Source organism: Ovis aries, chromosome 4 (genome assembly GCF_016772045.2).
Source record: "Ovis aries strain OAR_USU_Benz2616 breed Rambouillet chromosome 4, ARS-UI_Ramb_v3.0, whole genome shotgun sequence".
Lineage (NCBI taxonomy): Eukaryota > Metazoa > Chordata > Mammalia > Artiodactyla > Bovidae > Ovis > Ovis aries.
The window spans coordinates 88,387,758-88,411,184 of NC_056057.1; the positions used below are offsets into that span (position 1 = coordinate 88,387,758).

Sequence of the window (23,427 nt, forward strand, 5' to 3'; positions counted from 1 at the left end):
GAGGTGATGGAATTCCAATTGAGCTGTTTCAAATCCTGAAAGATGATGCTGTGAAAGTGCTGCACTCAATATGCCAGCAAATTTGGAAAACTCAGCAGTGGCCACAGGACTGGAAAATGTCCGTTTTCATTCCAATCCCAAAGAAAGGCAATGCCAAAGAATGCTTTAATTACCTCACAATTGTACTCATCTCACATGCTAGTAAAGTAATGTTCAAAATTCTCCAAGCCAGGCTTCAGCAGTACATGAACCGTGAACTTCCAGATGTTCAAGCTGGTTTTAGAAAAGGCAGAGGAACCAGAGATCAAATTGCCAACATCCGCTGGATCATGGAAAAAGCAAGAGAGTTCCAGAAAAACATCTATTTCTGCTTTATTGACTATGCCAAAGCCTTTGACTGTGTGGATCACAATAAACTGTGGAGAATTCTGAAAGAGATGGGAATACAGACCACCTGACCTGCCTCTTGAGAAATCTGTATGCAGGTCAGGAAGCAACAGTTAGAACTGGACATGGAACTACAGACTGGTTCCAAATAGGAAAAGGAGTACATCAAGGCTGTATATTGTCACCCTGCTTACTTAACATATATGCAGAGTACATCATGAGAAACGCTGGACTGGAAGAAACACAAGCTGGAATCAAGATTGATGGGAGAAATATCAATAACCTCAGATATGCAGATGATACCACCCTTACGGCAGAAAGTGAAGAGGAGCTAAAAAACCTCTTGATGAAAGTGAAAGAGGAGAGTGAAAAAGTTGGCTTAAAGCTCAACAGTCAGAAAACGAAGATCATGGCATCTGGTCCCATCACTTCATGGGAAATAGATGGGAAACAGTGTCACACTTTATTTTTTTGTGCTCTAAAATCACTGTAGATGGTGACTGCAGCCATGATATTAAAAGACGCTTACTCCTTGGAAGAAAAGTTATGACCAACCTAGACAGCATATTCAAAAGCAGAGATATCACTTTGCCGACTAAGGTCCATCTAGTCAAGGATATGGTTTTTCCTGTGGTCATGTATGGATGTGAGAGTTGGACTGTGACGAAGTCAGAGCACCAAAGAATTGATGGTTTTGAACTGTGGTGTTGGAGAAGACTCTTGAGAGTCCCTTGGACTGCAAGGAGATCCAACCAGTCCATTCTGAAGGAGATCAGCCCTGGGATTTCTTTTGGAAGGAATGATGCTAAAGCTGAAACTCCAGTACTTTGGCCACCTCATGAGAAGAGTTGACTCATTGGAAAAGACTCTGATTCTGGGAGGGATTGGGGGCAGGAGGAGAAGGGGACAACAGAGGATGAGATGTCTGGATGGCATCACTGACTCGATGGACAATGAGTCTGAGTGAACTCCGGGAGTTGGTGATGGACAGGGAGGGCTGGCATGCTGCGATTCATGGGGTCGCAAAGAGTCAGACATGACTGAGCGACTTAACTGAACAGTCATTAGGAGAAGGCAATTGCAACCCACTCCAGTACTCTTGCCAGGCAAATCCCATGGATGGAGGAGCCTGGTAGGCTGCAGTTCATGGGGTCGCTAGGAGTTGGACACTACTGAGCGACTTCACTTTGACTTTTCACTTTCATGCACTGGAGAAGGAAATGGCAACCCACTCCAGTGTTCTTGCCTGGAGAATCCCAGGGATGGGGGAGCCTGGTGAGCTGCCGTCTATGGGGTCGCATAGAGTCGGACATGACTGAAGTGACTTAGCAGCAGCTGCAGCAGCAAGAGTCATTTTCCTATGTGTATGTAAAGCTATGAAGACACACCACAGCCAAAAATACATATGTAAACAAATAAAAATAATAGTTGACTTAATCAGGTTGAGTTAGGGTTGGGGGAGAAGATATTTTAATTATATCATCCAGACAGTTCAGATCTGTCTTCTGTCCCTCTTAAAGGAAATACAGGCGGAAATACTCTAGGTTATCAAGAAGAATAGGTCTTCATGCGTATGTGTATGTATATGTATTTGTGGGCTTCCCAGGTGGCACCAGTGGTAAAGAATCCGCCTGCCAATGCGAGAGACCAGGGTTTGATTCCTGGGTCGAGAAGATCCCCTGGAGAAGGAAATGGCACCCCACTCCAGCGTTCTTGCCTGGGAAATCCCACAGACAGAGGAGCCTGGCAGGTTGCAGTCCATGGGGTCACAAAGAGTTGGACACAACTTAGTGACTGAGCAACCACCATCTAAGACATATTTGAAGACATTAAATATTGATATATCTCACACACATCATAAAGTATATATAAATATGTCACAGACATTATAAAAATGCTTGAAAAGCCCCTGCTAAGTGATCTCAGGGCTGTCTTCTAAGTCTAGCACATTGTGTGCTATGGAACTTGAGAGCCTGGGCAGAAAAGATGCAGGCCCCTGAGGCCTCCAAACACAAACATATATAAGGATCTTTGCTTTAGACTGAGAAAGGCTGTAGATATTTTTCTCATCCAATGATCTTGCTTTTTTGATGAGGAAACAGTCATGCAAGGAGACCCAGTTGGTAGCATGAAGCAGGAATGAAGTCTCTCGCTCCTGAACTCCCAGTTTGTTTCAGTTAATTCTAATATAAGCTATGACAAATCTAGATAGTGTATTAAAAAGCAGAGACATCACTTTGCCAACAAAGGTCTGTCTACTCAAAGCTACAGTTTTTCCAGTAGTCACGTATGGATGTAAGAGTTGGACTATAAAGAAGGCTGAGTGCTGAAGAATTGATGCTTTCGAACTGTGGTGTTGGAGAAGGCTCTTGAGAGTCCCTTGGACTTAACCAATCTTAAAGGAAATCAACACTGATCATTCACGTTCAGCAACAGTTGCTGAAGCTGAAGCTTCATTACTTTGGCCACCTGATGTGAAGAACTGACTCACTGAAAAGGACCCTGATGCTGAGAAAGACTGAGGGCAGGAGGAGAAGGGGACGACAAAGGATGAGATGGACTCAACGGACACGAGTTTGAGCAAACTCCAGGAGATGGTGAAGGACAGGGAAGCCTGGCGTGCTGCAGTCCACAGGGCGCTAACGAGTTGGACACATGACTTAGTGACTGAACAACAACAATATGAGGTAGCAGTAAATGCGGCATTTCTTGTATGCTTCCCTTGGCAAGATTTAATGTTCCTGCCTGCATTTTTTCTCTTGGTAAAAATTATCTAAGTCCTTTTCTGGCTAGAAACTTTTTCTTTGGTCACATCACATAGCATTTGGGATCTTAGTTTCTCAACCAGGAACTGAACCCAAGTCCCCTGCATTGGAAGCACGCAGTCTTAAACACTGGACTGACAGGGAAGTCCCTAGAAGCTTTTGCTTTTGTTTTAAGGTGGTTTTCATCTCTCTACATCTTCCACAGGGGTCCCTGCAGATCACAGTTATAACACATATGCCTGAGAATAGCAGTTACTGATAGAATCATTTCCAATAGCTGACATCTTATGATTACATCAATATTTCAATCCCATATCCTTCCTCTGAATTTCAGCCCCAGACACCTAAATACCTGAATGTTCCCTTGTATCTCCCCCTTCCAGTATTTCAGAGGCAGCTCAGCTCCCAAATGGCTGATACTGATATCACTGTCTCTTCCTCTAAATCTGTTCCTCTCCCAGGGCATCCTGCATCACTGAAAGACATCAACATTCATCTCCTGTTTCAGGCTATAAACCTGGATGAATCCTCAATGTTTTTCTTTCTCTCCCCAATACTAACCCCTTGTCATAGTCTGCTCAGACTGCTGTAACGGAATGCCGTAGACAGGATGGCTTACAAACAACAATAATTTCTCATTGTCTGGAGGCTATAAGACCTTCTAGAACTAACACCAAAAAGAAAAAACACAACTGTCCTTTTCATCATAGGGGACTGGAATGTGAAAGTAGGCAGACAAGAGCTATCTGGAGCAACAGGTAAGTTTGGCCTTGGAGTACAAAATGAAGCATGGAGAAGCCTATTAGAGTTTTGTCAAGAGAGCACACTGGTCATAGCAAATACTCTGTTCCAAAAAAAACAAACAAACAAAAACAAGAGATGACTCTACATATGCACATCACCAGATGGTCAATACCAAAATCAGATTGATTATGTTCTTTGCAGATGAATATAGAGAAACTCTAGACGCCAGCAAAAACAAGACTGAGAGCTGACTGTGGCTCAGATCATAATTCCTTATTGTCAAATTCAGACTTAAATTGAAGAAAGTAGGGAAAACAACTAGACCATTAGGTATAACCTAAATTAAATCCCTTACAGTCATACACTGGAAGTGACAAACAGCATCAAGGGATTAGATCTGCTAGACAGAGTGCCTGACATTGTACAGTGGGCAGTGATCAAGGCCATCCCCAAGAAAAAGAAATGCAAAACAGAAAAATGGTTGTCTGAGGAGGCCTTACAAATAGCTGAGAAAGGAAGAGAAGCTAAAGATAAAGGAGAAAAGGAAAGATATATCCATCTGAATGCAGGGTTCCAAAGAATAGCAAGGAGAGATAAGAAAGCCTTCCTCAGTGGTCAATGCAAAGAAATAGAGGAAAACAATAGAATGGGAAAGACTAGAGATCTCTTCAAAAAATTAGAGATACCAAGTGAACATTTCATGCAAACATAGGCACAATAAGACAGAAATGGTATGGAACTAACAGAAGCAGAAGATATTAAGAGGTGGCAAGAATACACAGAATTAAACAAAAAAGATCTTCATGACCCAGATAACCACAACGAGTGATCATTCACCTAGAGCCAGAGATCCTGGAGTGTGAAGTCAAGTGGGCCTTAGGAAGCATCACTACCAACAAAGCTAGTGGAAATGATGGAATACCAGTTGAGTTATTTCAAATCCTAAAACATGATGCTGTGAAAGTGTTGCACTCAATATGCCAGCAAATTTGGAAAACTCAGCAGTGGCCACAGGACTGGAAAAGATCACTCTTCATTCCAATCCCCAAGAAAGGCAATGCCAAAGATTGTTTGAACTACCACACAATTTCACTCATCTCACACACTAGCAGAGTAATGCTCAAAACTCTCCAAGTGAGGCTTCAATAGTACATGAACTGAGATTGTTCAGATGCTCCAGCTGGATTTAGAAAAGGCACAGGAACCAGAGATCAAATTTCTAACATCTGCTGGATCATAGAAAAAGTACCTACTTCTGCTTCATTGACTATGCTAAAGTCTTTCACTGTGTAGATGACAAGAAACTATGGAAAATTCTTAAGAGAGATGGGAATACCAGACCACCTTACCTGCCTCCAGAGAAGTCTGTATGCAGGTCAAGAAGCAACAGTTAGAACTGGACATGGAATGATGGACTGGTTCAAAATTGGGAAAGAAGTATGTCAAGGCTGTATACTGTCACCCTGCTTATTTAACTTACATGCAGAGTACATCATACGAAATGATGGGCTGTATAAAGCACAAGCTGGAATCAAGATTGCTGGGAGAAATATCAATAACCTTAGATATGCAGATGACATCACTCTTATGGCAGAAAGTGAAGAAGAACTAAGGAGCGTCTTGACAAAAGTGAGAGGAGGGTAAAAAAGTTGGCTTAAAACTCAACATTCAGAAAACTAAGATCATGGCATTCGGTCCCATCAATCCATAGCAAATAGATGGGGAAACAATGGAAACAGTGGCAGACTTTATCTTGTTGGGCTCTAAAATCACTGCAGATAGTGACTGCAGCCATGAAATTAAAAGATGCTTGTTCCTTGGAAGAAAAGCTATGACCAACCTGCTGCTGCTGCTGCTAAGTCATTTCAGTCGTGTCCGACTCTGTGTGATCCCATGGACGGCAGCCCACCAGGCTCCTCTGTCCCTGGGATTCTCCAGGCAAGAATACTGGAGTGGGTTGCCATTTCCTTCTCCAAAGCATGCAAGTAAAAGGGAAAGTGAAGTCGCTCAGTCATGTCCGACTCTTTGTGACCCCATGGACTGTAGCCTACCAGGCTCCTCCGTCCATGGGATTTTCTAGGCAAGAGTACTGGAGTGGGATGACCAACCTAGATAGCATATTGAAAAGCAGAGACATTATTTTGCTGACAAAGATCTGTATAGTCAAGTTCTTCAGTTCAGTTCGGTCACTCAGTCGTGCCCGACTCTTTGCAACCCAATGGACCACAGCACACTAGGCCTCCCTGTCCATCAGCAACTCCCAGAGTTTACTCAAACTCATGTCCATTGATTTGGTGATGCCATCCTACCATCCCGTCTTCTGTTGTCCCCTTCTCCTCCCACTTTCAATCTTTCCCAGCATCAGGGTCTTTTCAAATGAGTGAATTCTTTGCATCACATGGCTAAAATATTGGAGTTTCAGCTTCAACATCAGTCCTTCCAATGAATATTCAGGGCTGATTTCCTTCAGGATGGACTGGTTGGATTTCCTTGCAGTCCAAGGGACTCTCAAGAGTCTTCTCCAACACCACAGTTCAAAAGCATCAGTTCTTCAGTGCTCAGCTTTCTTTATAGGCCAACTCTCACATCCATACATGACTCCTGGAAAAAACCATAGCTTTGACTAGGTGGACTTTTGTTGGCAAAGTAATGTTTCTGCTTTTTAATATGCTGTCTAGATTGATCATAGATTTTTTCCAAGGAGCAAGAATCTTTTAATGTCATGGCTGCAGTCACCATCTGCAGTGATTTTGGAGTCCCCTAAAATAAAGTTTGTCACTGTTTCCCCATCTATTTGCCATATAGTGATGGGACCAGATGTCATGTTCTTAGTTTTCTGAATGTTGAGTTTCAAGCCAACCTTTTCACTCTCCTCTTTCACTTTCATCAAGAGGCTCTTTAATTCTTTTTCACTTTCTTCCATAAGTGTAGTGCCATCTGCATATCTGATGTTATTGATATTTCTCCCAGCAATCTTGATTTCAGCTTGTGCTTCTTCCAGCTCAGTGTTTCTCATGATGTACCCTGCATATAAGTTAAATAAGCAGGGTGACAATATACAGCCTTGATGTACTCCTTTCCTGATTTGGAACCAGTCTGTTCCATGTCTAGTTCTAACTGTTGCTTCCTGACCTGCATACAGATTTCTCAGGAGGCAGGTCAGGTGGTCTGGTATTCCCATCTCTTTTAAGAATTTTCCTCAGTTTGTTGTGATCCACACAGTCAAAGTCCTTGGCATAGTCAGTGAAGCAGAAGTAGATGTTTTTCTGCAACTCTCTTTGCTTTCTCAATGATCCAATAGAGGTTGGCAATTTGATCTCTGGTTGTTCTGCCTTTTTTAAAACCAGCTTGAACATCTGGATGTTCATGGTTCATGTACTGTTGAAGCCTGGCTTGGAGAATTTTGAGCATCACTTTGCTAGAATATGAGATGAGTGCAATCATGTGGTAGTTTGACCATTCTTTGGCATTGACTTTCTTTGGGATTGGAATGAAGACTGAACTTTTCCAGTCCTGTGGCCACTGCTGAGTTTTCCAAATTTGCTGGCATATGGAGTGCAGCATTTTCACAGCATCATCTTTTAGTATTTAAATAGCTCAACTGGAATTCCATCACCTCCACTAGCTTTGTTTGCAGTGATGTTTCCTAAGGCCCACTTGACTTCACAATTCAGGATGTCTCGGACTAGGTGGGTGATCACACCATTGTGATTATCTGGGTTGTGAAGATTTGCTTTGTGAAGTTCTCTGTTTATTCTTTCCACCTCTTCTTACTATCTCTGCTTCTGTTAGGTACTGCTCTGTGGTTTTGTGGTGCCTCGTAATGACTGAAGGCAGCCCCTAAAAGGGGAGCCTTGTCAGGGCTTTATACCGACCTGCCAATGCCAAGAGATCCTCAAGGTCCCTGCTAGAGGAGTGACCAGAGGTGGGCAAAGTGTGTGGACTGATCTTTCCTTTCTTGGTCACCTCTTCCTGGGCTCTGATCATTCTGTAATTGCATGGGGGATAAGAACTACTAACACAATCTGTTGAATCATAGACTTTCAATGGACTTGTGATTCATGCCATTACTATGTACTTTTACTTAGACCCCAAGCTTGGCAGTCATGGAAGTGCCTAGCCTTGCTAGGAGTTACAAGTTACAACAGCATGTTTGGGTGTGAGGTGGAGCTCTAGCTCCAGGAAAGTCTCTTAGTCAAAGCTATGGTTTTTCCAGTAGTCACATATGGATGTAAGTTGGACTGTAAAGAAAGCTAAACACTGAAGAATTGATGCTTTTGAACTGTGGTGTTGCAAAAGACTCTTGAGAGTCCTTTCGACTTCAAGGAGATCCGACCAGTAAGCCTAAAGGAAATCGGTCCTGAATATTCATTGGAAAGACTGATGCTGATCCTTAAACTCCATTCCTTTGGCCACCTGATGCAAAGAACTGACTCACTGGAAAAGACCCTGATGCTGGGAAAGACTGAAGGCAGAAAAAGGGGATCACAGAGGATGAGATGGCTGGATAGCATTACCAACTCAATGGACATGAATTTGAGCAAGCTCCAGGAGATGGTGAAGGACAGGAAAGCCTGACTGCTGCAGTCCATGGGGTTGCAAAGAGTCGGACATGACTGAGCAACTGAACTGGAGGCTGAGAAGGCAGCAATCAAGGTGCTGGCAGATTTAATGTCTGATGAGGACCCACTTCATGGTTCAAAGATGATATCTTCTGGCTGTGTTTTCACCTGGCAGAAAGGACTAGGGAGCTTTGTGGGGTGTTTTATATAAGGAAACTAATCCCATTTATGAGGGCTTTAACCTCATGACCTTATTACCTCCCAAGTATACCACGTTAAAATACCACCACACTGAGGACTAGGTTTTAATATATGAATTGTGGGAGGACACATTCAGTCTTTACCACCCTACCCACTGTATATCTTAAATGTCTTTGGATTAGTCCAACAGAGACCAATGTTACAATCTCCTTCCTACTCCCTCTCAATCAGTTTGCTGTGCACAATCAAATGAATCATCTTATAATGCAAATAAATGTGATTAATTCCCTACTGCTGCTCTTTACCACTCCAACCCTTCAACGACTTCTCATTGCTCTTAGGATGAACACATTAAACTCCTCAGGCCTGTAGCTGGGCTTTGCAGCAAGATTCCATACTACCTCTCAGGGAGAGGAGTTTCCCTATATGCTGAGGGAGCCATCAGCACATAGTTAAACCGGAAGTGGGAAAGTCACAGAAATGTACGGAATGAGTTCAAAAGAACAGCATAGACGGAAAGTCAAGAATACCACCATTAAGCAGCTAGGTGGAGAGAACCCAAGGATGGAAAGCTGAGATCTTTTCCAGGCATGAAAAATGGGTGTGTAGGTGGGACATATGCTGCTGCGTGTTACATGTGATTAACAGTCATGGACCATCTCGAACTATTTGTGAAGACATGTGGATAAGAAGAGGATGCAGAAGTAGAACTGAAGAGAGGAGATAAAAAGAAGGATGTGTTACTCCTTATTCATCCATATGTAATAAACATATTTATCCATATGCACAGACAACTTAAAGTATGGAAAGAAGCATTTGGGATACAAGGAATTCACTATTTTATTAATCTACTTTATATTGAATTAATATAATATTGAAATAATATGGTATAAAAAGTCTAGGACAGATCTCTTAGAATTTGCTGTTCATAAAGATCATCAGTGTAGAAGTTACATATTTTAATTTTCACAGTCTTTTGTTTTTTACTGATTTCCTGGAGATCTGGAATCAGCAAGTACATTGGATTGGGAATCTGAAACTCAGCTTTGAATCTTGACACTTGCACTTATTAGGTGTGTGACTCTGGTTAGTTTACTCTGCTGGTTTGAAGAATAGATTCTTATCTGTGAAATAGGGTAAGCCCACCTATTTCCTAGGTGCTATGTGTGCAGGTTGAATTAAATAATACATATATAGTCACTCTTTCTCAGTAGGTACATCAGAAATATCTCTCTTAAAAAATCATTTCTTCTTTGGTGAAAACAAATGGGAATACACTATCTTAGAAGCTGTCTTATTTTTAAATATACTTTAGTCTTAAGGTAGTTTATATAGCCATCTAGGTGCAGGGTCATCAGAGCAGTGTTTCTGACTCAGAAACCCCTACATCAAAATCACCATGATGAGTGGTTAAGCATGCACAATCCTGTCCTTCTTCCAAAACTTCTGGAAAGCAGGACTTGGGCATCTGCATTTTAAAAAGCTCTCAGGCAATTTTTTGGCATGCTAGCATTTAGGAATTGTATAACAGAATTATAGTAATTTATCTTTGCTTAATGAAACAAAATTTACTACTTATTGTCACCTTTGAGCAAATAGCATTTTTAAATAAGATGGTTGCCCAAACTACCAAATGAATTTATTTTTTTACTTTTAAACTAAAGATTATTTAAAAGTGCTATTTGACTATAGGAGAAAGGATCCATAGAGAATAACTACAATCTAGACCTGATTTCTAAATATAATATTAATAGCTAGTTTCAATAGGCTATTTAAAATGAATTAAAATGAAAATTTCAATTCCTCAGTTGCACTAGCCATGTCTCAAGTGCTCCACACCCACATGTTACCATACTGGATGGTGCAGGATAAACATCTGTATCATCACAGACAGTTCTAGAGGATAGTGCTGATCTCTGGAACACCATTTCCTGAGTCAAATACACTAGTTTTGTGATTATCCAAACGCATTTGATATAGAAAAATTTAGGTTTCTTCCTTTGCCAGAAACAAATGCAGAGATGATGTGCAGCTCTGCCTGACTTTTCTGCACCCCCTCCTCCCCAAACCAAAACTGATTACAGTCTTTTTGCCCTGTTACCTATTTAAACCTTTGTGAATTGCATGTGTGTGAGTGCGTGCTCAGTCAGGCCTGACTGTGACGCCGTGGGCTGCAGCCTGCCAAGCTCCTCTGTCCATGAGACTCTCCAGGCAAGAATACTGGAGTGGGTTGCCATTTCCTCCTCCAGGGGATCTTCCTGACCCAGGGATTGAACCCATGTCTCCTGCACTGGCAGGTAGATTCTTTACCACTGCGCCACCTGGTAAGCCCTATGAACTGCATGAAACAAAAGTAAGGTGAAAACGTTAGTCACTCAGTCATGTCTGATTCTTTGCAACCCTGTGGACTATAGCCTGCCGGGCTCCTTTGTCTATGGAATTCTCCAGTCAAGAATACTGGAGTGGGTAGACATTTCCTTCCCCGGGGGATCTGGCAGATTCTTTATTTTCTGAGCCACCAGGGAAGCCCTTGCACTTTCAGTAGCTCCCTTTATGTATCGTTCTCACGAAAGACAACTTCCACAGAAGAACTGTGCTGACAGTGAGGCTCCATCTGGATAGAATTTCCCCGGATGGCTCACAGACAATGAAGGTGCTCTGCTAACTATGTCCCTGTGGCGGGCTGGTAGCACACTGCTGCTAAAAGCGGCTGGCTAGACTCCTGGGAGGGCAGGAACCTCCTGGTTCTTCCTCTAGGAGCTTCATTCTCCTGCGGTTCACCACCTCCCCGACCTGCCAGAAGGTTTTCCTGTTAACTCTTCTCCTTTGCCCTTGCTGGTGAGCGAGTGTTGCCAGTGCAGGTATTTCTGGGGTGGAAGCCACCAGAGCAAGAACAAATGGAAGGTGATGTTACTCCAAAATAATTTTTCTTTGTGACTTTTTTTTACACCTGAAGACCTGCTACCAGAGAATTTGGAAAACACACAAAATAAATTCTAAGAAATCCTCCATACCCTCCAATTAACTATAATCCCACCACCCAGATAAAAGCTCTGTTGACATTTTCAGGTTTATCTGTCTTTTCTGTACGTGATAACAATTCAGATCATAGTTTCCACTTCTAAATATTCAGCTTTTTTCCCATTTAACACTATATTATGAAACTTTTATAGTCTTTGAAAGCAAACTTTCTTAATATAGACGTCCTAAAATTTACCACTGATCTCATGTTAGAGATTAAAGTTGATGCCAGTTTATAATTAGAAATAATGTGACAACTATTAATGTATATAAATTTTGTGCCTCTCTCTGGGTAGTAAGAAAAAAATACAAAAAAGGATTTTAGGTGAATGGGCATCAGTGTACTTGATAGAGTTCTAAACTATCTTCTAGAAAGTTTGTAGCCATTTATACCTCCATATACAGAAAATTTGAGTGTCCCATTTGACCTTTCTAAAATCGAGTGATAGCTTAAAAACATCTGTGCTAATTTCTAGAAGAATATATTATGTAAATTGTAGTTTTTTGGTATTGCTTAAATTAATGAGGCTTAACATTTTTCATGCTTACTGGGCATCTCTATCTTTTCTTTTCTAAGCAACATGTACTTGAGGACTTCCCTGGTGGTCCAGTGGTAAAGAGTTTGCCTTCCAATGCAGGAAGTGTGAATTTGATCCCTGGTTGGGGAACTAAGAACCCACATACTTTGTGGCTAAAAAACAAAAACAGAACAGAAGCAACCTTGTAGCAAATTCAATAGAGACCTTGAAAAAATAAACAACATGTCCTATGTCTGTTTACTGAATTGAAGGTGGCTTTTCCTTTGTATTTTTTTATTCTTTCACATTCTGTATATACTTCTAATTGTTTTATGAAGTCTGATCTGGGGTTCTTCAATCAAGTATCTGTTCTTATGAAAGTGCCCCTCAGGGACCCATCCATCCTCTTTGCTCACTCTTTCAGCTTCCCAGGCTCTCAGGCTGTCCATCTCTTTTGCTATCAGACCCTGACCTCAAATGTCACCTATGGCAGTCTGTTCCACCTTGGTGCTAGTGCTAGTCGCTCAGTCGTGTCCGACTCTTTGCGACCCTATAGATTGTAGCCCACCAGGTTCCTCTGTCCATGAGGATTCTCCAGGTAAGAAAGCTGGAGTGGGTTGCCATTCACTTCTCCCCGGGATCTTCCTGACCCAGGGTTTGAACCCAGGTCTCCTGCACTGCAGGCAGATTTTTACCATCTGACCACCAGGGAAGCCCTTACTGCTACTGCTGAGTCACTTCAGTCGTGTCCGACTCTGTGCGACCCCAGAGATGGCAGCCCACCAGGCTCCCCCGTCCCTGGGATTCTCCAGGCAAGAACACTGGAGTGGGCTGCCATTTCCTTCTCCAATGCAGGAAAGTGAAAAGTGAAAGGGAAGTCGCTCAGTCGTGTCTGACCCTCAGCGACTACATGGACTGCAGCCTACCAGGCTACTCTGTCCATGGGATTTTCCAGGCAAGAGTACTGGAGTGGGGTGCCATTGCCTTCTCCGAGGGAAGCCCTTAGTGGAATTTTAAATGGAACACTCACTGATGCTTCATCACTACTTATACAACTCAAGGGCATAGCTTTTGTCAAAGATATCTGAAGGAAGTTGTGGGAGGCCTCTGAGAGTGGAGAACCTCAGACATCACCCTGTCAGCCTTTGTCCACCTGTGAGACTGGTTCTAGAGTCCCAGTGCTGCCACCACAACCAACAAGCTAATTCCAAGAACTGATGGCCACTCAACTCATCCCTAGAGACAAACAGTAAGAGAACGTGAGTGTGAAAGAGTAAGGGGTTACTGGACAAGAGAGTTATTTTTAGAAACTTTAGAAAGCCAAATTAATCATAAACAAAAACCCAAAAGTTATTGACAAAGAGTGTTCATAATTTGATCCTAATTTTTCTTAAAATACGAACTTTTTCACATCTACCTTAAAGTTATTATTTCTCAGTCAGGTATTTCGAAACCTAAGACACACATTTCTAAAAATTCACAGTTGAAAATTATATAAAGAATACCTTACCTTTGAAACTAGGAGTGAAATGATTTCTTTTACAGTGTTGTCAATCAAATCATCTATTTTGGAATGGTACTGCTGCTAGATATTAAAAGACAAAGATGCATTAGTTGAAGTGGACACAAAACTTACTTGTCATTAGGCATAAATGCTTTAAAGTTACTAGTTATGACATATCAGATTTACACAAAATGACCATTTTGCACCTTAGAAGAACAAAACCTTGAAAATGATCCACCAATCAACACTTTTTACATTGTGGGGTTTGAAAATTTTCCCATGTGCTCTGCTGAGTTAAGCAGCTAATGGGGTTATTATACAGATGAATTGAGTTCTTATTCTTATTCAGACAGAGGAATGTGAAGGATACTTTTTGTCTTCTCCTCTATAATTAAGGTGGCCGAGTATTTTTCTAAAGGGTTGGTTTAGCTGGAGAAGCAAAAAGACTGGAAAAAGATTTAATTAATACAGCATTTCATGTCTGACAACTCTCATTCATAAGTTATTTTAAATGTGTTCTAGAAATAAAATGAGCTCCCAATTGTTCTCGCTGAAAGGACCTTTTTATCAGCATGGGGAGCTACAGTTTATACAATTCTTACAATATGCTCAAGCAAGGGCAAAATTAAAATTTCATCAACAAAGGTGATAGATGGTAACAAATTAATAGGCCATAAAAGGTACAATGAAACAGCACTCACTCCCCATAGTTTTTTTTACTGCTTCCTCATGAAAATGATGCCTTTAAGTAAATGCAAAAAAAAGATGTATTTAAAATAAACCTGAAAGACTCTTTATTTTTTGCCTTCTTTAGAGACTACTAGAGAGTTCTCTTCTTAAATTAGCAGGAGCTTTGGCTTCGGCGGTGTGTGAAGGCACATTCATTGAAACAGTAATTCTTCCTTTAGAAGCATTTATCTGACGGCTGATTGTCCGCAATAGCCACTTCACAGAAAATGTGACTTGTAAAGACTAACCCTATCTTGATGGTTCAAGGCTTCTTGGAACAGCTAACATAATGCATGGAGTAAAAGTACTCAGGTCAGTATAAACATTAGACCAACTTAACAGCTGCTGGTTGAATGGTTTCCAAAGATGGGAGTTTTTGAAAGCTATTTTTCCTTCTGAAAACATGTCTCAAAGTTTCCACACACAACAAAACATCAACTTAGGTCTGTTCTGGAACACGCAGGAATGAGGTCCCCCCACAGGCTTTCAAAGCAACAAGCCATCATCTACCTGCATAAATAATGAAGAAAGGAGGCAGAATTTTGGAGCACAGGGATTATTTTCTTTTCCTGCTTGAGTGTGTGTGTATGCCTGCGTGTATCTGTGTGTGTTGAGAAGAGATCTTAAATTAAGCACACATATATGAACAGGGAACTTTCTAGGCAAGTATTTTTCACTCAGGGAAAGAACATACTAAGTGTCTGTCTCACCTAAAGCCTTACTGATCCCCAAATTTATACTCCCCGAAGGACAAACAGAATGGAAGCCTAGAGGGTGGATTCCTACTGCTGTATTTTTTTGTTTTTTTGTTTTTTTTTTCGCTTTCAGAACAGCTTGAAGAGAAGGAAAGGAAAAACAAAACAACAAAACAAAGAAAAGCAAGGTAGAAGAGGAAGAGCTTGAAACACCTGGCCTAAAACCCTGGGTGGTAGTTGAGATGACCAAGAAGACCCCAGAGGCGCAGGTACAAAAACATCACTTCCCTGTCCCCATGAACCCCCTCCTTCTAACTGAAACTGTTCCGCTGACCAGGCAGTGGAGGAGCTTATGCAAATGAGCTCTGCTGGCTCCCCCTTCCAGGCACTCTCTTTTCATATCCTTCTCTCTCCAGATTTGCGCCTGTGTAGCAGGAGGAAATAAAAATAGCAGACTGAGGCTTCTCTTTGGGAAAAGGAAAGGGATACAGGAGACGGGTTTCAAGCTACTCTCCTTACTCTACATGGAAAGTGCTACAAAACATTCAGAGTCCCCTGAAGCTGCAAAGTTTCACCTTCTTGCGCATGCCTTATCCTCAGTGTTTATCTCTCTTTGCCATAACTTTCATTTTTAACTAATGAAATGGCATCAGAAAGCTATTGGATATAGAACAGCAGAGCTTCTACACATTTGACTTTTGGGTTGCACTGACTTTTGGCAATTTCTTAAAATCAAGAGATGAGCCACTACAGAGGTCATTTATTTCCTTTTTATTGAAAGGCAGGGAAAAGCAGGCTCTAGGAGCCATCCAATTCTCCTATAATGCACACCTTTAGACTGCTGTTTTCTTTCATGTTTAATCTAGCCAAAAGCAGAGGGAGGGAAAGAGAGCAAGTTAAAAAGGAAGAAGTGGGGTAGGAGGGAGGCTCAAGAGGAAGGGTACATGTGTATACTTATAGCGGATATGCACTGCTGTACAGCAAAAACTAACATAATATTGTAAGTTTTTGTAATCAATTATAATCAATTATACTCTGATTTTAAAAGTATATAATTTTAAAAGAGGGAAAAAAAGTATACATTTTAAATGTGTTACCCGGGGGGCAAACCTAAATAGTATAATCGTTGCTAGGTTGTTTTTTTTTTTTAATATGAGATTTTGGTGGTGCTAATGGTAAAGAACCTTCCTGTTGATGCAAGAGACACAAGAGAAGTGGGTTCAATCCCTGGGTTGGGAAAATCCCCTGGAGTAGGAAATGGGAACTCACTCCAATATTCTTGTCTGGAAAATTCCATGGACAGAAGAGCCTGGCGGGCTACAGTCAATGGGGCTGCAGAGAGCTGGCCACGACCAAGTGACTGAGCAGTAGTTTGCTGCTGTCAGTTTATCTGACCAGCTCTGACTTCACTAATACTAAATCTGAAAGCAGCTGGGAACTTCCAGAGTCTGCTCCAGCTGTACAGGTAGCAGATGTGGTCTAGGAGTACTCTGAGTGGAAATGTGGAGGTGGCTTCAGGATTCATATTTTACATACATACTCTGCAAACAGAATAACCCAGAAATGCCACATATAGGCAACAGAAAGTTAGCTAGAAAAAAGTCATTCATTAGGGGATCCAGATAGTTTCCAAAGACAATATAAACACACAAAGAGATCAAAACAGGTATGAACAGAATTTATCTGGAAACATGGACATTTCCTAAGCTAAAGTTGATAAGTTTTCATTTAGATTAGCAGACCAAATTTTTGTTCAAAACCTGCCAAATTTTTGTCTGCAACAATCAAAGCTTATAAAATTTCTATCAGAATATTTCAAGTTGGATCAATGATTCTACAAACTGGTACTTTCCAGATCATTCTTAGATGAATTCTTTCCAAACTGACCTCAAAAGTAAACTGTCGGTGCCCTCCTTCTCCATTAGGTGACTCTGCACTTGGATTAAGATGAACTTTGATGGTGACTGCAGCCATGAAATTAAAAGAAGCTTGCTCCTTGGAAGAAAAACTATGACCAACATAAACAGCATATTAAGAAGCAGAGACAATACTTTGCCGACAAAGGTCCATCTAGTCACAGCTATGGTTTTTCTAGTAGTCATGGATGGATGTGAGAGTTGGACTATAAAGAAAGCTGAGTGTCGAAGAACTGATGTTTTTGAACTGTGGTGTTGGAGAAGACTCTTGAGAGTCCTTTGGACTGCAAGAGCAAACCAGTCAATCCTAAATTAAATCAGTTCTGAATATTCATTGGAAGGACTGATGCTGAAGCTCCAATACTTTGGCCATCTGATGTGAAGAACTGACTCATTGGAAAAGACCCTGATGTTGGGAAAGATTGAAGGTGGGCAGAGAAGGGGATGGCAGAGGATGAGATGGTTGGATGGCATCACCAACTAAATGGGCATGAGTTTGAGTAAGCTCTGGGAGTTGGTGATAGACAGGGAAGCCTAGTGTGTTGCAGTCCATGGGATTCCAAAGAGTCGGACATGACTGAGCAACTGGACTAACTGACTGAGGAATTTTTACTTCATGGAGCCCAGGGAATTCAGGTCAGGCACAGGTAAATATCAGGCACATGGGTAAATATCCTCATCTCACCTGACTGTTCTCATGCAGACATGTAAGAAATGAAGACTAGCCAAATGCCAGTGCAATCCAGCATTCTTAAAAATTTTGGTCCTTCTACTGGGACGATTTTAAAGGTATTAGATTGTTAGATCTGGAAATGGAAGTATTTTACTGCAATTGAAAACAAATCCCACGTATGTAGGGGGTCCCTGAGTTGTTCTATTAATGTGTTTTCACTTTCAATGGATGAACCATGAGATACAGTGGGTCTGAGAGCATATGACTGCTGAAGGTCCATGCAGTCATCTGCTCTTTTGCAGGGATGGATAATGAGGATTTCTAAGCACTGGTGGTTTTCGGATCTCCACATCTGTCCCTGAGGGCCTGGCATGAGATTGCTGACTCATTACACACAGCTGTCACAAGAGCAGATCATTCGATCACTAATTACTCTATTAAATGCTGTTCCGGGCTGTGGCTGAGAGTGTCTGCATCATCGTAAGCCACGTAAGAAAGCAGAATGATAATTCAGGAGTCCAGAAGGGGCTTCACTGTGGGTAAGGAGTTGGTAAGCTTTTGTCCCAGCAATAATGATATGATAAATTCACTAGAGATTGTGCAGAGGCAATTCCCTTAAATCTAGAAAAAAATAAAATCTGCTAGGTTTACCTACATAGTATACTATATATCTTTATGAGTTTCCAAATTGTGTAATAATCCAGTTTTTTCAACAACTTTAATTTGTTGCTTGCTATACAATGGGGTCCTATGCATGGGCTCACCTATGCATGTAATGTATTCATCACTTTGCAATCATCCCCAAACTTGTCTTAAACACACTGAGAGAGGAAAAGCCTGTGCAATTACATGTATATATTTCCTGGAGATTAAAAGCAAAGTATAAAATACTTCTTGTGCACGGAAACTCTTGTTTACCACTTTTCAGGGTTGCTAATGGGTTTTACACCTGCACATTTTGAAGTATATTAATTGTGCGAAAGTTGTGGGGAACTAATTGTCTCTGGTGAGAAGGTACAGGTGCAGACATAATGAACAACAGCAGATTACTCTTCAAAATCATCCACCTATTAATGTAAAGAATCATTTGACAATGCAACAATGTTTTGTCATTTGTGTGGGCGCCTGCTTTTCTTTCATAGTCCTGGAGTGAGTTGTTTCTTACAGGGGAGGATTTTTCTTAAATGGGGATAACTGAACTGAAGATTTTTAATGCAGTGACAAAAATCAGTCTTCTCATTCAACAAACATTTAGTATGTATCTATTGTGTGTCAGGCACGGCAGCGTATGTGAAAATAAGAACAAATGGATAGATTCAGTATTAATGGAAGAGGCAAGATGATTCCATAAACCTGATGAGAAATGGATGTGTGTATAAAGAGACAATGTTCTCAAGCAGACAATAAAAGGTTTACATCTGGCCATAGAAAACCAAGAAGGTGGTTATGAGCCATTGATAGCCAAACCAGCTGCCTACTCACTCGGATAATTAGAGATAATAAATCACGTTTCAAGAGATCAGAGAATGATAAAACTGAACACGCGATAACACGTATCAGCTCCTTACTGTGTCTGAAAGGTTGTATGCTGTGGTATTAGAAATACACTTTTTCCCCCTGAATTGCCCAGAGAATGAAATACGTGGATACGTGAACAAATTATGGCCAAATAGCTTATGTCTGTCTCTTGGTTAAATAAGCACGACATTCAAAACAGTGGACCTTCTTATCCTCTTTGTGTAGTATTGTGTGCGTGTGCTCAGCTGTGTCCGAGTCACGGACTGTACCCAGTCTCCTCTGTCCATGGAATTTCTCAGGAAAGAATACTGGAGCAGGTTGCCATTTCCTCCTTCAGGGGATCATCTGGACCCAGAGACTGAACACATGCCTCTTGCATCTCCTGCACTGGCAGGCGGATTTTTTTCCCACTCGTCACCTGGGAAACCTCATCCTCTTAGTGGTTACCTATGTCCTTCTGCTTGGATTAGAGTTGTTAGCCCAGTGAAGAGTTGGTTCTGAGTTTGACTCCCATGCGTCAACTCTAAGACTTGTAAGATTTAACACATCCATAGAGCACAAGCATTTGACTTATTAAGAAAACATTTATTTAATCTAGTCAATTCTGTAAGGTACAAAGGGTTGTCAAACGATGTTCCTCCAAGGTTCTGGGTGGTGCCTTAAGAAAACCTGTGTATGGAAGGGGAAAGGCTCCTGACACAGGCCTGCCCTTCCCTGAATCTGATGATAGTGCTATCCCAGACCATCAGCAGGAGGAAAGGCTGTTATCACAGTGGGCATATCCCTCAATGAAATTTACAACTGGGTTCTTCTGTATGGAGTGACCTTAAGAGTGGCCTCCTGGTCCTCAAATTTACAGGCTACCCTGTATATATGCTATATATCATCTATAGCTCCTAATTCTAAATTCTTTTAATACTGTTAGTGAAAGTGTACACTATATATATATGCATCTTAAAAATATTAATAATCACTCTGCTTCTGAATTTATTTAGAATTTTAAAAGGGTGAATTCACTTGGTTTTAAATAATTTTATCTTAAAAAATTGTAAAGCAGTCTGTTGATTCTGCAGCTCAACAGGGAAGAAACATTCCCTATGACATTACTTAAAGTGAAAGTATTTATATCTGTTTTAATGCATCTTTGGTATTGCTATGTAGTATTATACACATACACAACAACCAAAAACCTGAAAATGGAATTATTTTATTTTGAAAGATGAACATAAAAAAGGTACACTTACAAGAATAATAATTCAAATGAAAATGTGTGTGTGTGTTTTAAATGAAACTTACCCACTGACTATCAAACTGGATCATGCCATGAGGGAAAATAAAACACGATGAAGGAGAACATAAGGGAAAAATAAAGAAATGATGAAAAAGTAATTACAATGGGCAAAGATGCAACAAAATATTAACTTAAAGAGATAATCTAAGAAAAAGAGATCCATTTCACCCAATCACCACTCTCAACAAAGATAAAATCATGGGGTAAAATAAACTCTATTTCTGAATACAGAACCAAACAAAATAGAAATCAAATTGAAACAATGGGATATTCATTGAAAAAAGAAAAGACCAATTTTCCAGTATATTTCTACTTGATCTTTTTCTTTTTTTAAAAGGAAACTTTTGTGTAAATAAAATATTTCATGGGCTATTTTCTGGGCCTGTTTTTTGGATGCAAACTCTGGATACTCTATATTTGTATAAACAAAGCAAGTAGCTTTCTAGATTTCTGATTTGTTTGTGAAAAGCAAGGTTTATGTAAATACACAACACCTAAGCCATTAAAAGGTATATCTGAAATTCAATGGCCACTTGTAAAATTTGGGGCAGTCTTTGTATTAAAAAGAAGAAACAGATAAGAGCAAAGAATAAAGGGGCATTCCATTATTATAATACAGAAAAGTTTAAACACTTGTATGGGGAACTAGGTCTTTTTCATCTAGTCAAGTAAGAAACTTCTGGAAACAGCATGTCCTTCTCTGCGAAGGCACCCTACATTACCACATGTGACATTCAATCCACTTACCTCCTGTCCTCCATCCAGGGCACAGAGCTTGGTGCTTTGCTTTTTGGCATCAACTAGCACATTAAACATCGTACACATAGAAGCTGGAATGCGCAGGTCAGTGGTTTTGCTTGCCTTTTGCAGCTTGAGTTCGAATGCGGTTCTTGTTCTATTCATTAAAACATGAATTCACAGTAAGAAATCTGACATGTTCCCCCTGATTTGTAAAAGTGAAATCAACACTACAAGATGCTAATTTAAAACATGCAAATACCGAGTGTGGCCTTGCCTGGGAGCTGGGAGGTAGGATGCTCTTCTTTTTAGGTGTCTTGCATGAAAGATCAGACTGTGATGCTACTTGGATACTCACTCAGACAGTTAAGTGAAACCGTGAAGTTTTTCCATTCAAAGTACACACTAGATGTCTGCATGAGTATCCAAGTAGTATACTAAAGCAGAACAAATCCTGTGTGTGAGGGTTTACCAAATTAAAAAAAGGACAAGTTTGGGAGAAACTAAAACACATAATTAATGTGCAACACAGAATATATAATTCTTTTATGTCACTTAGTTTCTCTTCAAACACTTGAAGTTGCATTTAGGTTTTTTTTTTTTTTAAAAAAAGAAACTGCATAATAGATGATTTGGAAATGGTTTTGCTAAAATGTCCAAAGAATATCCATAGATTTGATACATTAGCATCACAGATGCCAAACCTGATATTTTTTAAACATTAAATAATCTAATTCATGGCTTTGCTTTACAAAGCCATTAAACATTATTTTAAAGAGAGAATTTTTCTTGCTTTGAAGATTTCAGTATTATCCAGTTGCTCCAACCAGAATTTGTTATTCCAATACGCTGCCTGCATTGCTCTTGTATATCTCATGAACAAAGGCAATGGGGAAAATAATGCTAATTAGGATGAAATGCTGATTTTGTAAAAAGTATTAAATACAATAAAAGTGCATGTGGAAGAATTGAAAGCCTCATAACTTATTTCTGGTTAAGTTCTGAAGAATGTAAATGGACACTTGGAACTCATCTGATATGGATAGAGAATACCAGAAAACAGAACAATTGATGGCAATGATCATCACTGAAGTTTGCCACGTCGTTTCACAGCACATGAACACAGTACATAATGCATAAAGTACTTAACAGATCTCTTCCATGTCTCAGGAAGCACTGCCTTGGGGATTTAAAGCACAGCATCCCCAGAGATAACAATAAGCACAACAGAAAGGGTTGATATGGGTATGGGTACTATGGCTGAGAGCAATGGTTTATTGTTTGGTCGCTAAGTTGTGTCCAGCTCCTTGTGACTTCATGGACTGGAGCCCACCAGGTTCCTCTGTTCATGGGATTCTCCAGGCAAGAATACTGGAGTGAGTTGCATGCCCTCCTCCAGGGGATCTTCCCAACCCAGGGACTGAACCCGCTTCTCTGATGTCTCCTGCATCAGCAGGCGGGTTCTTTACCACCAGTGCCACCTGGGAAGCCCGAATGGCAATGGTCAGGAGACCTGAAAAAAAGGAGTGGGCCAATTGTATCAAGTACATTCATCCTCAGAGTTTAGGTCGAAGTACGTAATGGCCTTTAAATTTTGGAAAGCTATACATATTGAAACCTTTCTTGTGACAGTTATGTAAAAGGTACTTGGTGAAATGTGGTATTTCGGGTGCTTGGCAGAGTAAGAAGCAACTTGAAAATACACGTCTACCTTTTGACACAGGCTTCTATCATGTCACTGGCCATTAGTTTAAGTCTTTGCTCTAAGTGATGGGCAAATTCTTGTTCTGGCCAGTGAAGATCAAAGACAAACATTTGCAGTGCATCAAGTTTCCAAAAAAGGTCTTCTGATGTTGCTGAGCCATTGCTAGAAGAAAAAGGAAGAACGAACATTGTGAACTTCCACTATTAGCTACATGGATCACCCATACATTGTTTTCTTTTTTTTTTTTTTCTGTTATCAATTGTTGTCAGTGAAAAAATGCCACATAAAACCTCTAAGGATCAATACTTTCTTTGCTAAACCTCCTAATTTTCCCTTTTCACTTCTTCTTAATGAATGAGGCAAGGCAAGGAGAACAAAATAGAAATATAGCAGTAAAGTGTCATAAAAAGGGGTCAAATAATGGGTAATGATCTTTACTAAAGAAAAAAATAAAATTATA

General features: G+C 40.5%; 1 protein-coding gene across 11 annotated transcripts in view; it reads right to left on the reverse strand.

Moving 5' to 3' along the window:
• CADPS2 (calcium dependent secretion activator 2) overlaps positions 1-23,427 on the reverse strand; it is a 574,734-nt gene that overhangs the window by 46,498 nt on the left and 504,809 nt on the right. For 6 of the 11 annotated variants that reach the window (XM_060414821.1, XM_012177054.4, XM_060414823.1 and 3 more), the window contains 3 exons: positions 22,974-23,129; positions 21,272-21,419; positions 13,709-13,783 (listed from right to left, as the gene is read on the reverse strand). In XM_060414821.1, the coding sequence (XP_060270804.1) occupies positions 13,709-13,783; positions 21,272-21,419; positions 22,974-23,129 (379 nt within the window). Of the gene's footprint in view, positions 1-13,708; positions 13,784-20,529; positions 20,545-21,271; positions 21,420-22,973; positions 23,130-23,427 lie in introns of all 11 variants that reach the window. The other 5 variants (XM_004008016.5, XM_060414819.1, XM_060414816.1 and 2 more) reach the window with 2 other exon arrangements.